This window comes from Sceloporus undulatus, chromosome 1 (assembly GCF_019175285.1).
Source record: "Sceloporus undulatus isolate JIND9_A2432 ecotype Alabama chromosome 1, SceUnd_v1.1, whole genome shotgun sequence".
NCBI lineage: Eukaryota > Metazoa > Chordata > Lepidosauria > Squamata > Phrynosomatidae > Sceloporus > Sceloporus undulatus.
This window is the reverse complement of record NC_056522.1, coordinates 238,877,007-238,894,135: the sequence shown is the minus strand read 5'-3', so window position 1 is coordinate 238,894,135 and position 17,129 is coordinate 238,877,007. Positions and strand designations below refer to the sequence as shown.

The following is a 17,129-nucleotide window of genomic DNA, read 5'->3' as shown; positions in this document are numbered from 1 at the left end:
GCCCCATTCATCTGGGGCTCGTGCACGCAGTGGTGCATGCGCCCCATTCATCTGGGGCTCGTGCACGCAGTGGTGCATGCGCCCCATTCATCTGGATGGGACGCACTGCCCCTTGCGCCCTGCGTGCTCCCTGCAGCTTTAGCACATACGTTCAAAGCCGCGTATAATGCGGGTGCACTGTATATATACTGTTAGTTGAGAGGTAGTGATTTACATGTTAATCTGTGTATTGTTCTGCTGTTAAATGTCAAGGCCTCAGGGTGTCTATTTAATTAATGATCCACTGTCTGCTGGGAACCCCCCTCACCCTGGGTGATTTGCCATTCAACAACAAAACAATACATAGATCAACATGTAAATTGCTTCCTCTCAACCAACAGCATAGATACCCCACTCTCTTCCATGCCAGCATTGTCTGAAGATGCTAGCCACAGCTGCTGGTGAAACGTCAGGAATAAACTCTTCTGGAACACAGCCTAATAGCCCGAAAAACCTGCCAAAGTGTGCTGGTGCCTCACAAAACTACAAATCCTATAATTCTGAAGGATGATGCCATGGCAATTAATGTGGTTGACTAGATATTCTCCTTTTCCAGGACATGTCCTACATCCCAACCTTCTGTCCAGGAGGAATGCCCTCCATTCTGAGCATGACTAAGAAGCATGAATTTACATTTACATGAATGCTTTTAGCTTTTATTTTGTGATTGCCTATATTTTCCTTGAATGTCCTACATTTTACGGTGCCTTGTCTTCCTTTGCAGTTATGAAATCTGGTCACCCTGTGTCAAACTACATTATTTTTATAGTATAAATGCACCCTAGGACTGAGTGGGGTAGGAACACAAACTGCCAAATAATGAATGTTGAAGTCTGGTTTTGGAAACCTACTCATATTTTTTTTTTAATGGAAACAGTGCAGGAGGGGTCTTTGGTGTTTTAAAATGTGAATAATCATTACTGGAGATATCCAGACAAGGCAACTCACCCTCTTTTGGGGCAGGGCAGAAAAAAAAGAGACCAGACCAGAGACTGCAACAATAGCCATAGGGCAACATGTGGCCCCAAAGTTGTCCCTTGCCCACTCTTGTATTAGCTGCAGTTGCTTTAGCCTACAGCCTGAAAGCACTCCTTGCCATGGCTGCTCACAAGGGCCAACCATTCAGGGATTCTCTGTCAGGACCAAACAGTTGCTTCAGAAAGGAAGCTGCGTTCTCAAGGTAGTTTCCTTTCAATACCTTGCCTACTTTTTAGTTGACTCATCATACTGTATTACCATTCCACACTATTATTAGCTATTGTAATATTTGCCTGCCAGATGAAGAGCAGATGTAAAGCAACAATTAATTCCTTTCCATGGGCTAGTCTGTTTAGCCAGAGAAGGTATTTAATATACTGCTAAAGCCTGTTGGATGATGTCCATGCCGACATTGCTGGCAAAGGCTGCACTTGAGATTCATCTGTGGGAGAAAAATGAAACCATAAAAGGCCATAACTGAACTCTGTGTTACCACTCAGAGGGCTTAGAGGTCACTGTAAACCATTCTGCTTTTACTGGGAAAACACATACACTGTGGAGCTTATATTTCCAAGGGAGGAAAGGGCTGTAATTTAAAGGCATTATACCATACAGATGCTAATGAATACTATCTTTAGTATAAACATGGACTTGGAGAAGGGGAAACATGTAAATCTCCTCTCTCTCTTAGGATGTCTCTTTACACAGCTATCAAATTCTACAGTGAACTGAGCTTTCCCCTAATAAAAGAGCATCTTTCCACAGTGTTAAGACCACAGTGAACTTTAATTCTACATTTTACTCTCCATAAGAGCTTCTGTGTGTCACTTCTTTGTGTTACAATGCAATGTTTTGACCCTGTCCCACACCTCTTCTTTTCCTTTTCAAACTCCGCTTTCCCACAGCCATTAAAAGAAAGTGCTGATGAATTTTTCAGCACAACCATAAGTTAAAAAGTTGATCTTTGAAAAGAGAAGCCCAAGTTTTCAAGAATGCATACAGTTATAATCTTCTGGGTTCTATGCAGGTATGTGAATGTGTCCTTGTGAGAGTGAAGATGGGATGGCAGGACTTTATGGGTAAAAGTTATTAAGAACCAGAATATGCCTTGACCTATCTATGTCAGTTGTGGAGTTCTGAGGCTTGGAAACCACCGCTTACACTGAAAGGAGTAGATTATTGGATAACAATTAAGGAATGTAGTGTGACCACTTTGGTGACCATTTAGTTCTTCTAGGTCCAGTAACTACAAACCACATCTAGTCTGCAGACAATTTTGGTTAATGCTGATGTTGTGCAATCATATCTATTGCTTTGTTTAAATGGACTATATATAGGCTTTTGAAAGGAAGTCAAAGGAAAGACATGGAAAATGTTAATTTCTTCCAAAGGACAAAGATCAAATTACTGGCACTGTTTCAGCCTCCAAATTAGGAAGTGGTTAAGGCAGTTACTTTTTAGGAGAGTGAATATAATGGCATGCTGAACCCATCCATCACTGACCAAGGTTAGAATGATGGCCTGGGACCTAGACCACCATCCTACCTTTGCTCAGTTATGGATGGATTCAGCATGTCATTACATCCACTCTTCTAAAATTCTAAGACCCCAAGCTCTAGATTAAAGTGCTTTCATCTTGTAGAGTACAGAGATGAGAATGAATCCATGGCAAATTAATCCAAGCTCTTCACTATTCTAGCCAGTTATCTCCTGGGAGAAAGAGTGATCAACACACTGTCATCCCACTATTTCAGCTGCTTTAAAATTTTTTCCAGTTTCTCTCTCCTCCTGCAATCCCCCACTTCTTCCTCAATTTATTTCAGTTGGTGCAAACTGAGTTCAAAATATGGAAGTAATTTGCACTCAGTTAACTCACTGGGAGAAAGGAGAGGTGGGCATGGTGTCTTGCCATTTCCAGTAGGCGCAGACAAAAGCTGCAACTGCTGCTAGCATCTGTGTTCTTCCTCATTAATGACTTTTGACCTCATGTTGATATTGCTTAGCCACATCAAGCAGACATCATGATCTTGGCCACTGATTGCATATTTTCTTTTTTTATCTATCAGATTCCACAGTGAGACCAGAAAGCATTGTTCTTACTCTGATTTGTTCATACCATCATGGCAGCTAAAAAGGCCAATGTGATTTTAGGTTGCATCAATAGAAGTATAGTGTCTAGATCAAGGGAAGTAATAGTGCCACTCTATTCTGCTTTGGTCAGGTCCCACCTGGAATATTGTGTCCACATTTGGGCACCACAATTCAAAAAGGACATTGAGAAACTGGAGTGTGTCCAAAGGAGGGTGACTAAAATGGTGAAGGATCTGGAAACCATGCCCTATGAGGAATGACTTAAGGAGCTGGGTATCTTTAGCCTGGGGAAGAGAAGGTTAAGAGGTGACATGATAGCCCTGTTTAAATATCTGAAGGGAAGTCATATTGCGGAGGGAGGAAGCTTGTTTTCTGCTGCTCCAGAGACTAGGACCCGGAACAATGTGTGCAAGCTACAGGAAAAGAGATTCCACCTCAACATTAGGAGAAACTTCCTGTCAGGAAGGGCTGTTCGACAGTGGAACACACTCCCTCTGAGTGTAGTGGAATCTCCTTCTTTGGTCTGTAAGCAGAGGCTGGATAGCCATCTGTTGGGGATGCTTTGATTGAGAGTTCCTGCATGGCAGGGTATTGGACTGGATGGCACTTACGGTCTCTTCCAACTCTATGATTCTATTATCATTAAGCCAAGTAATAATGAAGGTGATGCTTCCTATAGTCACTCAAGAGCCTGTTTTTTTAAAGATACACGCTAGCAAGTGGGAATTGGACTTTTCTATTTGCTGTCTTCATTATGACCATTAAAATATGACATGGTGGCAAAATAAACCAAATAAAAACATTAACAAGGAGGCAATCATACAATTATAGGATCCCCTTCCAAAGTCCTCACCTTAGGAGGAAAAAAACCCCTGATGTTCCTATTGTGACTGAGCTTCAGTAACCTGCAAAACTTTTCTTTTCCTTAGACTGTCTAAATGGATGGAAGTGAACCTTACAAATGCAAACATACTATTTTTTCCAATGGAAATATTCTTTCAGCAGTAACAGATGTACTTCCTCACAGTTCTTTTCCTCTTTCCCCAAATTGCCAACTACACATCTCACTTCCAAATCCAGTTCTTTATGACACACAACTCTCCTTTTCTCTCTATTCTGGTTAATTTCAGTCACTCAAGTTTTTCTACTTTTCTCTTCAAAAGATCATTTCCTATCTAAGATTAAATATTCTAATTTTCCTATCCCTGTTGCAAATACAAAGGGCTAGGCCTAAGAAGTTTGCTTTTTCCTTCTGAATGAATTTTTCATTTTTTGATAGCTCACTTTTCATATCAAAGATGTACCAAATGGCAAAACTGCTCACAATGACTATGCCATTTATAGATTAACCACTTAATTCCCATAGGCATATACTCTTCTATCACAGAACTATATATGCAATTTTCGATCTTAAATTGTTTGCCTCTGTGTTTTTATTTGTTAAAAAGGAGGGCACACTTTCCCCAAATGATTACTATAAACATGAACTTGCAGCTTGCAAAGGATTCTGCACTTGCAAGATTTTTGACATGTTTTCCAATACTATAAAACTCTTAGCAACAGCCCACGCAAACATCAAATGTGTGCACTCTGGGAGAATTTTTGACATCTGTAACGACCTGCCCCCATGTCTACAAGTGTAGGTAGATGGTTCCTGACTCCAAAATCTCTGCAGAAAACTCATTCCATTTGGAGACAAAAAAGTGGTGGCTGTGGAGCAGCAGACAATCAAAGTGTCTCATACTTATTTGTTTTATTCATTGATGAAAACATTTCTATCTTACCCTCTAGTTTGAAATTTCAGGGTAGCATATATTTAAGAGCTAGCATGGTGTAGTGGTCTGAGTGTTGGACTATGACTCTGTACAGCAGGGTTGAACCCCCACTCGGGCATGAAAACCCACTGGGTGACCTTGGGCAAGTCACAGTCTCTCAGCCTCAGATGATGGCAATGGAAAACTCCCTCTGAAGAAACTTGCCAAGAAAATCATGTCATCGGTTTGCCTTCGGGTCACCATAAGTCAGTAACGATTTGAAGGCAAACAACACAACACACACAATTAAAATAATATAAGCAGGTACTTTAAAAGAATTATTGATAAAAACAACATAATACTTTAAATAGGAATAAAGCTAATGGAATTGATCTCACTGGTTTAATACAGTAGAAAGGGCTAAACAGTTAAAACTATGTGCATATACAGTATAAGAAGCAATAAGATTAGGCCCAAAGGCTTTCCATAGAAGTGATGGGGGCTTTCAGGTGGTAGAGCCCCTTAACCTGGTAGGTATCCTTGGTGCTCTGAGATAATTTCAGAAGGACAGGATTACTGCAGTGATGGACCCTTTTTAAAGGTCCTCTGAGCAAATAGCATATCCTCAGTTTGCCACTGGGTGCTGTGCACAGTCTGATACAATGCTGGTACTTTTGGCAAAGATAAAGAAATGCAGAAATAAACTGTGTTTCCTGTTTACCCTGCTGTGTGTCAAGACCATAAGTACTCTCCATATTTATTATCCTGTGAGAGTCATTTACATTTGTTTGCTACATGATGAATCAGATAATCCTCTAAGGCTACTGGAGAGCAGCAACATAAGAGAGTTGGAAATATCCTCTAGAGAAACCCTCTTAAAGCAGGAATTCCCTAATAAGAGGGATCTCATGTACCGATTTAATGGTTATTATTACTTCTTATATAATAGTCAAATGGTCTATTAATTCTAAATCAAGGCTTGGGCTTCTCTTGCACGCCAATTGTTCTCACTTTCCCACAACAATATAAATTTCCATGACACCAGCCCATAGTTCTAATGGAATTTTTTCACGTTAAAATTAAGGGATGTGCAATCATTACCAATCAAGTTGATATAACTGATTAATTAAATAAATATGCATATTACCCAATCCACAACACAAGTACTCATAGAAAGTGCTGAAGGAAGTGTACTGTTTCTCCAAAGTGACACCAAAGTTAAAATTATCCCCCTTTAAAAAAAACTGTAATGTAGCTACATCACACCATGGTGTGGTTTGTGAAACCTGGCTTATTTTGACGTATAAATTCATCTTTGCTAACAAGCCATGGTTTATTAACCAGTCAGAAATCATAATCTACACCCATGCTTTGCTGAAGGTTTATGAACTTTGGTTTAAAAAAGCGGTCAAGATGGACCTCTTCCAGCAGGCCTTTCCAGATTAACCATCCCGGCCCAGGTTCCTGATTCCTTCATTCCTCCCGTGGCCCCATCTTAGTGATGGTTGAGGATCAACAGAGGGATATCAGGGTTTTTAGTTGTTAATTGTTGTTTTTATGCATTGACATTGTGTTTTAATATGTTACACTGTTTAATACTGTCTTAAGGGGGGGAGGGATAAAGTGTTTTTAATTGTCATATTTTATATTTTACTGTTGTTAACCGCCCGTATTGGTTTGCCAGAGGGCGGTATACAAATAAATATTATTATTATTATTATTATTATTATTAACATGAAGTATTGCCATGATTAGAACCTATGTGGAGGGCCAATTTTTACTCCCACATTCCCCAATCTCTATGTATGGGCCAATTTTCAGACACACACTTTAGGGAGTGCACCAGACATTATATCACTTCCAGTCACTCCTTTGAACATTGATTTATGGGAGGAGGTGTTACTCTGTTGGGTATTAAAAAAAACCCTCCCCACCTGAAAATAACTATTGGTGCTCAAATGCTTTGAGGGAGTGCCAGGGGACTGCTTGTGGCCCACAGACACTTTACCTATCCCTGGGTTATTGGGACATCTAGATCTAGCTTGCTTGCTTCTCCAGCTGTCTGCTTGGAACAGAAGTTGCTAAAAGGGGTGTGAGAGAAACCATTCATGGCTCAAGTAGGAAAAAGGGGGCAACATGGTTCATCATGATCTACTTGTGTACTCATACAGCTATGTAAGCACTAATTAGTGTTTTGACAAGAGCGAAATACCTTTTTCATTTTATATTGCACAATGCACCAAAATTAACTGAAACAAATAGTCCACTTGATTTCCAACCTATGATCTACTGCTGTTAAAGATCAGAAGGATGATAACTTTAAAGTATAAAGTCAACTGCCACATACACACCTTTTTCATATTCATATTATATTCCATACTAAAAGCTTATGTGACTTCCTGATTTTGCTTTCAGAGTCCACAAGCTAGCACAAGCATGTTGGGAAAGACTTGTACAAGGTACTGAAGTTGGAATTTCTGACAAATCTGTAAGATTTTTATTTTCTATAAATCAAAGTTTGCTAACAATTGTTCTCTGGGATGTTTGCCTTCTTGTAAAGTCCATTCTTGTAATTGCGTGCCTTTAAGTTATTTCCAATTTATGTGGTTTTCTTGGCAAGATTTGATCAGAAGAGATTTGCCATTTCTTTCCCCTGAGGCTGAGAGCATGTGACTTGCCCAAGGTCACCCAATGGATTTAATGGCCAAGCCAGGAATCAAACCCTGGTCTCCATAGTCATAGTCCAACATTCAAACCACTACACCACAGTGACTCTCTAACATCCTTTATGGAATATTATTATGTAACCTGAAAGCTCCTGTACTCTGAACCAGAATTTAAATTGGTTACAAAAACACAAAAGGCAAACATAAAGTCGTCATCTACTATACTTACCAACAACAGTGAGGTTAACCTGGGCTTGTCTGTTGCCCTGCTTGTTTTCTACAACTAAAGTGTAACATCCACAGTGTTCCTGCTTTGTGGAGGAGATAGTTAGCTTACTGCTGTTCTCAGCATTCTCAATTTTGATGTGTTCACTTTCTTGGATCTGTCAAATTAAATAAGTAGATTTAGACAGGTATTTAATAAATTAAACTAAGTGAATTAAGCAGAAATGTATAAAAAGAAAACGATATATGACCTGAATCCTATTGTTAGCCTCACTTAGAACAGTTCCCACTGTATCTGCGGAATTATCATATGTGTGAACTTACCAAGTTACCATTGATTCATTTGGTGGATTTGGTTGGACTCATCAATCCTAACATCACATCTCTATTTGCTCTTATCTTTCGATGCCCCTTGCCTCCATTCTCTTATTCCTCATGCTGGGGCAAAACAAGACAGGAATCCTGCAGTAGCACCAATTTCATTTTTATTCATTTTTATCCATCACAGGAAACAGTATGTAGAGCAGAGACTGAGGCTTCCCTTACAAGCATGAGTCACTATCAACTGGGCTTAAAGAAACCAAGCCTCAGCTGCGTAAAACATGTTTAAAAATGTTGCAGGTAATGTAGCTATTTGTGTTGTGAACATTTAAGTCTTGTTGACATATTACATGAAAATATAGTTAGTATTCACCTGCCATTTTGGCAGAACTGGAAGTAGCTTTGGGTTCTCACTGTTGAAACTATTAGCCTCAGGTCTTGAATTCTACTCCATTGATACAACAGGAAAAGCACCAGTGAAAAAAGTACATTTTTTACACCACTGAGTGTTGCTTCACCTTTTAGCAGAAATCACACTTGTCACAGTTATAGCAGTGCTTTGCACAAAAACAAAAAAAGCATGAGCAACACAAGTTCTTAAACATCAGCATATAGGTAAAGAGCCACAGTCCAACCAGTGTACCAACAGTCTGTAAAAGTGACTCTAATACTCAAGTAAATCATGGACTTATGTACACACACACACACACACACACCTAAATAGATTACAGTCGGCCCTTCTTATACACGGATTTTTTATACACGGATTCAAGCATACACGGTTTGAAAATGTTCCAAAAAAGTATAAATTTACCTTGATGTTCCATTTTTTATTAGGGACACCATCTTGCTATGTCATTATATTTAATGGGACTTGAGCATACACGGATTTTGTTATACACGTGGGATCTTGGAACCAAACCCCAGCGTATAACAAGGGTCCACTGTACTCCTCTTTTGTACACTCCTCTTTTGATTTTAAACAAAACACAGCAAATGCTTCAGCTTTCCAAACCAAATGGAGTAAATGAAACTGGACTAGGAGAAAAATGGACTAGGATGAGAGTATAACATCCACAGAGTTCCTGCTTTGTGGAGGAGATAGTCAGCTTACAGCTGTTCTGAGTATTCTCAGAATAAATATATTTATTCTCAGAGGAATACAATCCAGTTTTGTTGTGAAAATCTGCAAACACACTTTAAAACACTTCTATGCAGAATCAAGATGAGAACTACCACACACAATATCAAGAATACATTTGCTCAGTAAAGGAAGATACTCAATTTTATTGTTCATTAAAAAGCACAGTGTGTCCTAAATGGGAAAACAGTAAGAGCAGTAACTTCCCTCCTCCCCTGCACTCCATAGCCATTTCCTGTTAGATAAGAGTTGGTCCAGCTCACCCACAGAAATTTCATTAAAAATGAAGTCTATTTAGTTTGGCTTGTCCTGCCATACATCTTGAGACAATAAGGGGAAAAGAACCATGGCGGTCTATGTTGCAAAGTCTATTTTGGCATAAGACCATGAACGCTAGCCTCTTGTAGCAGATCCAGCAAGCCTAATAACAAAATTACTGTACAATATCTTGGGAGGGAAAGCAGCTGCACATTTTAATTTTCTTTAGACATTTTTCTATCTCTGTTTTTGTCATGTCCTCTCAGTATACCTTAATTACACATCTATGAACTCCAGATGTGAAACACAAGAAACCTAAACATCTGCATTATGCACCATTCAAAGACTGCTACATAGAAATGATGCCACCCAAATTAGAATTCCTTACCATTGGGCATGAACATTAAGACGTCTGGTAGTTGAAGTCCAAGTCATCTAGATGACCAAAGGTTAAGAATAACTAAGCTAAATAATACTCTTTTGTTTGGTGAACTCATGATCAGTGGACTTTTGGCTCCTGGTGAGATGGTCTAGTGAATGTACTGTATTAATGTGTGCTAAAATCACCAGATCCTGGAAAACCTTAGGAAGGATGTTGACGATAGTATACAAAACTGTGAGTTTACCACAATGGACAGCACTATTGGGGATCTAAACTACAAGACATGATATAGATATTAGGACTCAATAAGAGATTAAGACTCAACAAAAGACAACCAAATAATCAGACAACATATTGCTTTGTTGCTTCCTAGGAGCCTGCATCCTCCTCTTGCTTTCATACTTAGATCTCTTACTTTATCAAAAATATTTTTATTCTCCATTTCCACAATAGGTTCACATTTAAACATTTCAATCTTAAAACATTATAAAGCTAAAAGAGCATCAAATAAAATTATCAACAAAAATGCAAAATCTATCCTGAAGGAAGAAAATCTGCAAAATGACTGGGCAATAAGCGTTGTTGTACAAAAAGTGTTCTCAAATAGCAAAGTCAGTACAGAGAAGGTGACCTAAGCATTGCATTATAATGAATACAGTTGGACCTTGGTATCCACAGGGGGATCTGTTTTGACCCCCTTCCCCGGATACGAAAATGTAGGACCTCAAGTCCTGTTGTCCCTAATGGCACACACCACCATTGGAGACAATGAGGCTTGCTAAGGATGCTTAAATCCATGGATGGCAAGCCCAAAGATAATGAGGCTCCACTGTATTTTAAAAATATAGAAGGGACCACAAAGGTCTCCTAAGGATCTGCTTAAGAAGACCATAAGGGTCAATTGTGGAAGGTGAACAATACACCACATATAACAACATCTCTTTCTAATTCTCTTCCCATGTGCCATTTTCCTGGTTTCCAGACACAAAATCTCCAAACTTTAAAACTTTTTTCATCAGTCCAATACACATTTTCAGTGTTATAAGATTTGGATTTGATATCTGTTTAGTTAAATAAAGGTATTACAGATGTTCATATACTGCACATGCAATGTACTCATCACTCTATTCAATGGCCAAAGCGTTCTCATCTCTTGGGTTAACACTGGCCTGATACAGACAGCCAAAATAAAGCTGCTTCGAGTCACTTTGCAAGTATGCTATTTAAATGATACATGCGTCCTAAGAGTCCAGAAGCCACACCAAAGCCACACTCCAGTCCTAAGGATTGGAGTGCAGCTTTGGTGCAGCTTCCAGACTCTTAGAACGCATGCATCATTGAAACACCATACCTCCAAAGTGACTCAAAGCAGCTTTATTTTGGCTGTCTGTACAGGGCCACTGATCTTTAAAAAAAAACCACATACTCCTCTCCATCCTCCTGTCTCCTAACCAGCTACCTGTTAACATCAAGTTTTTCTCAATTTAGAACAGTTACTAAAGGATGCAGAAGCAGAAGTAATTAAGGCTATACACTGAAAATACTGGATTTGGCATGAAAAACAGAAACGAGGAAAATATAAAAAAATTGAAACAATCTATGTATGCACACAGGCAAAAATAGTTTGGCTAATAAACAACCTCCAAGTAAAGCATCTACCTCTTTCTCTCTTTGATCCTTAAAGTAGAAGACCAACAGTCCAAGAGTTTTCCTGGTTTTATGGCTTCTATCATGAGAAAAGCTGAGCAATAGCAGTAATCAAAGACTTGAAGACATTTGCTGCCTCTATACCAGCCAGTAGTGGGATGAAAAGTCTCATCCCACTAAGCATCTATGCGAGCTTTTATGGAGGTGGGAAAAGCTCACTAAAACATGCATTTATTTCTCTGTGTAACATAATTTATTATTATTTTATTATTATCATTAATCAAAACAATAAGAATGTTTACATGTCACTTTCAATGTAAATCTGAATTATAATAATTTAAAAGCAAGTATAAAAGTTTCTACCTCTGAGGAGTTTACAATATGTGCTCCTACTGAATTAGGGGATCAACAGACCGCCCCAAAAGGGCGGGCTGGAGCTGCCTGTTTTTGCTCCAGAGGGAGCCTGCAACAGCCAAACCATGCGGGCTCCCTCCGCAGCAAAAAGAACCCATTAAAAGTGGGATATTTTTGGCGTGCGCATGCTCTGCTATCAGTGCACCATTAGCACACAGTAGCGTGTCAATGATGCAAGTACAGCATCCCGACGTACGGACGTGGCGCCGCGCTCGTGTCATCATGGTGGCCCCCGTGGGGATGGGAGGCCGCCATGATGGTGGCGTCCATACAGACTAGGGTTTGGGAACATGCAGTTGGTGCGCGCTCCCGAACCCTAGAATTGACACTGGCATACTGCTTCCCACCCGTCTGTCTCGGGCTTTAGTTATAGTGAGTATTTTTTCCAGATGCAATCCTCTGTCAAAGAAGTGGAGATCAGAAGAATAGGAAGAATTGTATTACCTGCTTCCGAAATTTCATCCAGGTACATGTTAAGGGAGGAGTTCCTGCTACTTTGCACAACAGCTCCACAGATTCACCAGCCCGCACTTTTTGGTCCTCTGGGAACTGAACAATCTGTGGGGGAAGAGCTGTTAAAAAAGAGGGGGAAGGTTCCCTTAGAATCAGGATACTTAAAAGTGCAAATAGTCGGCTCAGAGTAGGAATGGATCCATTCTCCCTTGCCCATCAATGTAGCACCTCAGCTGTCTTAACAAATGATGCATGAAATCACAGATGTCCACTATGGATTCATGTGACTCTTCATGTGGCGCTAAATTTTCAACACAACCTGATGAACCTCTAGATAGACTTTTGTAGACATATTAAATAGGGACAAATTATTTAGCCAATGATTCTGAAACAACAGTTGCAGACAAAGCCCAAGAAAAATCTAGGAGCATCAGAAGCTCTTTAAATCTGTTTCTTAGCTACCGAAGACTGTGAAAGCTAGGTGGTTGTCAAGCACTTAACAAGCTGGCCATTAATTTGTCTAAATAACAGTATTTGACTGGTGTGTGTGTATGTGTGTGTGAAACAAGTTAGCATCGCTGGATTCAGCATGTGGACATTTATATGATAGAAACCATGCCACTATTTCTTTTTTAAAACTGTAATGATGATGGCAACAACAACCCTGCGACCAGAATAAGATCTGGATTAGTTTCTGAACTGTTAGTGCATTATTAAAATCTACTTCTGTTTTTTTGATCCAGGAATAGGAGAGGTTTAGCAGACGGCAATTCCCAGAATCCCCCAGTCAGTTTGGTCAATTCTGGGAGTCATAGTCCAAAACAAAACTTTTTCAAATGGGGGCAGTTCCATCAAGCTAAAGGAAAATGAAAGATGGGAAGCAAGACCATTCCATCTGCTCAGCTGAAAGGCCAACTGCCTCCTCCTTTCCCTGAATTGTTTCCTCTCTAGCTGGTCACTGTTGATCCATGGGTGCAAATGATTGCTCTCCACCTTTTTTTCTTCACCATTCTGTTTTCCTTTTGTGTAGTGTCTCTTTAATGTTAAATCTATTGTCAAGGACTTTCTTTTTCTGATCAGCAGCAGTTCTAGAGGCCAATTTAGGCCAGGTGGGACCCCCCCCCCAGTAGCCCTAGGTAAAAGGTAAAGATTTTCCCTTGACACAAATGTCCTGTCATAACTGACTGTAGGGGGAGGTGCTCATCTCCGTTAATAAGCTGAAGAGCCAGCGTTGTCTGAAGAATGGGGTAAAAATAGTTTAAAGAAATAAATGCTGTTCAGAGACATAAATCTATACTTCACAGTCTTCTCAGATAGGTTTAAAATAACACAGGTATTGATATTGGGTTCTAAGATTGCATTCTACCTTTGTTCATGGTTCTTTGTAATTTACATAGTAGCATACCAATCAATACCTGCTTTGGGTGGAGTCTTTGGAGCTGGTTTCTTCTTTACCGTTGCCTCACCTAATGAAAGAGAGAGACAGAAAAATGAGCAGTCACTTAAAGGCTAGATTTTCAAATGAATACATGAATTGATATGAAATATGTTTTTCTTTATTTAATAGATTTTTCTGAAAATTGTCTGTTATGGTGCTGTAAATGGTGTACTGCTATATATAAAAAAAAGATTAACACAGAAGAGTGAGATGAGTGTCAGAGCCAAACTATATATTATACTGGAACTCCCAAGATGTGTCTGTATTTTTTAAATTCACAAGGTGCCTTGAGTTGGATGAGGGGAAAGGAGGGATCTAACTCTCCCCCCATCCCTTGAGAGGCCCTTAATCCAATTTGTTGTCCTGCATCTTTTCTTAGTTACAGAATGTGTGTAACTTTAAAAGGTTAAGCCAGTAAGTTTTCCTTCCACAGTTTATAGCAGCTCATTAGGGAGCACCTCAGCACTCTGGGGACATGAAGGAAATGTGCTAGATCCTGTCTTCCATGCCATGGCCTCAGTCCAAATCAGTTCCCTTTTACAGAAACTAGTGGGACCTCCAGTTTTATGTGTAGCTTGGTTACTGGAGGGTTATTACACATCACAGAACAAAGTCATAGCTATAAACATTACATTACAGTACATACAGCAATAATTGGGCATGACAGAGTCAAATGGCCATCTGATCTCCAGAGTGCTAGAGCTTACAAAAGTGGATGCACTTGTCAAATGAAGTGCATCCACTTTTATAATCTCTAGCACTCTGGAGTTCAGGATTCAAGTCCATGTTCAGCCATGGAAATCTCCTGGATGACCTTGGGCAAGTCACACATGCTCAGCCCCAGAAAACCCCATAACAGCTTCACCTTAGGGTTGCCATAAGTCTGAAATGACTTGAAGGCACACAACAACAGCAAAAGCTCAAAGTAGCTGTCCAATTGAATCTCCTTATTCACTTCATTCAGGTGGCTCTGGAAAACCTGTCATTCTCAATTAGATCTGTAAAATCATTTGAGGAAGACAGGTGAAATTCACTGCATTGCAACAGATGGCCCTTGGCTTTCTGTATGGGAAAACAGGGATTGAAATGATGCCATACACCAACAGGCATAACACAGAGATCTCAATGATGCAACTGCACTATGCGATTGGTGAATGTAAAAAGCCAAACAGTTTACTAAGTTTGCTTAATCTCAAAGCATATTTCATGCAAAAAACAAAAAACAAAACAAAAACAAAACAACAACCCAATACTTTCACAAGTATAATTCTTGTATAATCCACTACATGGCAGTGGCAAGAAGTACTGTAAGAACACAATACTGAAAGAATCATGGACTGTCTGGGATAATTGAAAGCATAGGCTTGAAGCAGGCATGACAGCTACCCATAATGAGAACCGCTTTCCCTCTGTCTCTATAGAAACTACAATCTACAACTGGAAGGAAGAATACTGAAACAACTGATTACTCATCTGCACTGATCTTTTTAAAGGATTTGAAATTTTCAGAGCATCAACATATTGGCATTTAAACAGCATCATTTTAGTAATGAGAATATTGGACTTGTATGTGGGAATATCCTGTGGAAATATCCCCTGTGTGCTTGCAGGAAGAACATGGGAACATTACTTTGACTACAACTTGCAGAATCCACTAGTTAGCATGATACTTGCTGCAAGTTGTAATTCCAAAAAAAGTAACTTTTCAAGTAATTGACAGCCATGAAACATTTTTGACACACCATTTCCATGACTTAGAAGGCTAGAGTCCCATTAACAGAGATGCTCAGAAGCATGTGTGTTTGTCTCTGTCACAGTCTCCTTCTCGTTTCCCTTTTCAGGCATTTTACTAAAAATAGCAACGTAGAACACTCAACTGCTCCTGGTTCTCAGTAAATAGATTTCAGCACAGTCTGAGCCACAGTAAATCCACTAAGTGGAAAAACCTCACATCACTCCATAAAATATTGAGGACTAACTGGGCAAAGCCTATTTCCCCAAGTCATGAAATTACAGTCAGCCCTTCGTATCCACACATTCCACATCCACACATTCCGCACCCACAACTTTAATTAAAACAAAAAAGTCTGAAAAAATCAAACCTTGATTTTACCATTTTATATAAGAGACATTTTACTACCCCATTATATATAATGGGACTGGAGTATCCACAGATTTTGGTATGCATGGTGGTTAAGGTATCCTGGAATCGAAACCCAATGGATACCAAGGGCCCACTATATTATCTTCTGCTCAAATCTGCTTCCCCATCACACAGGAAAAGCTTCGCATACTGATTGCACATACATAGATGCTTTGTATACACGCACTGGCTGGCATCCTGTTAGTCTCTAACAGTTAGAAGAATACATATGTGGTACATGTGTAGAGTGCATGCAGAATGATTTGTCTGGGCAATGCACATTTTTTAGACAATGATCATATCCAGCTGATGGCAGTTTAAGTGGAGTTGTGCATGAGGGGCTGTTTTACATGTGGCAGTATACTAAAGAACATAGAGTAGTGCGTGTACTTTTCCTCTACACATTGCCTTTTAATACAGTGCAGTTGCACAGTGGGTTGCCAGCCATGCACATTGACCACTGATCTATATACACTGTACTATAGTAGTGGTTCTCAACCCTCCTAATGCCACAACCCTTTAATACAGTTTCTTATGTTGTTGTGACCCCCAACCATAAAATTATTTTTGTTGCTACTTCATAATATTTGTTTTTCGATGGTAAAAATAGGCGACCCCTGTGAAAGGGTTGTTTGACCCCCAAAACAGTCACAACCCTCAGGTTGAGAACCACTATACATACTATAGTGATATTCAGTATAAGGGCTGTGTAATGTAACTGTGCTTCTGATGAAACAATGTAAGATCTCCCCCCGGTATACTTTGTATGTGCAAAATGCTGCAGGTGCACCCACATACAAATCACTATAGACGATGGGCTCATTCAATCAACACCAAGCACATTCAGTTACTGTCACAGAAATGAATTAAATGCAAGATAATTAGTTAGGAACCAGCTAAAGTGCAGCTCCAAATTTGTACCAATAAAACGCCACAGTAAGCAAGGGGTTTACAGTTAAGAAAAACAAAAAATGAAAACTATAAAGGGACAGGGCAAATGCAGACATCATGTGGAATGCTTAATTGATAAAGAAATACAGATATTCCATGAGGCCATACAAATAATAGAGGGAGAAGGAGAAGACACGCTTTCTTCACACGGACAGCCTGATAGAAGATGCTATTTGAATCAAGATCATTAAACAGGCTGAAGCCTACTAAAGATTATGACAAATAAAA

The 17,129-nt window shown here is 39.6% G+C and overlaps 1 protein-coding gene across 8 annotated transcripts in view; it reads right to left on the bottom strand.

The window, feature by feature from the left end:
• Positions 1-17,129, bottom strand: part of MYLK (myosin light chain kinase) — a 295,320-nt gene that overhangs the window by 35,618 nt on the left and 242,573 nt on the right. For all 8 annotated transcript variants that reach the window (XM_042444623.1, XM_042444627.1, XM_042444633.1 and 5 more), the window contains 3 exons: positions 13,785-13,835; positions 12,361-12,488; positions 7,758-7,911 (listed from right to left, as the gene is read on the bottom strand). In XM_042444623.1, coding sequence (XP_042300557.1) covers positions 7,758-7,911; positions 12,361-12,488; positions 13,785-13,835 — 333 coding nt within the window. The remainder of the gene's footprint in view (positions 1-7,757; positions 7,912-12,360; positions 12,489-13,784; positions 13,836-17,129) is intronic.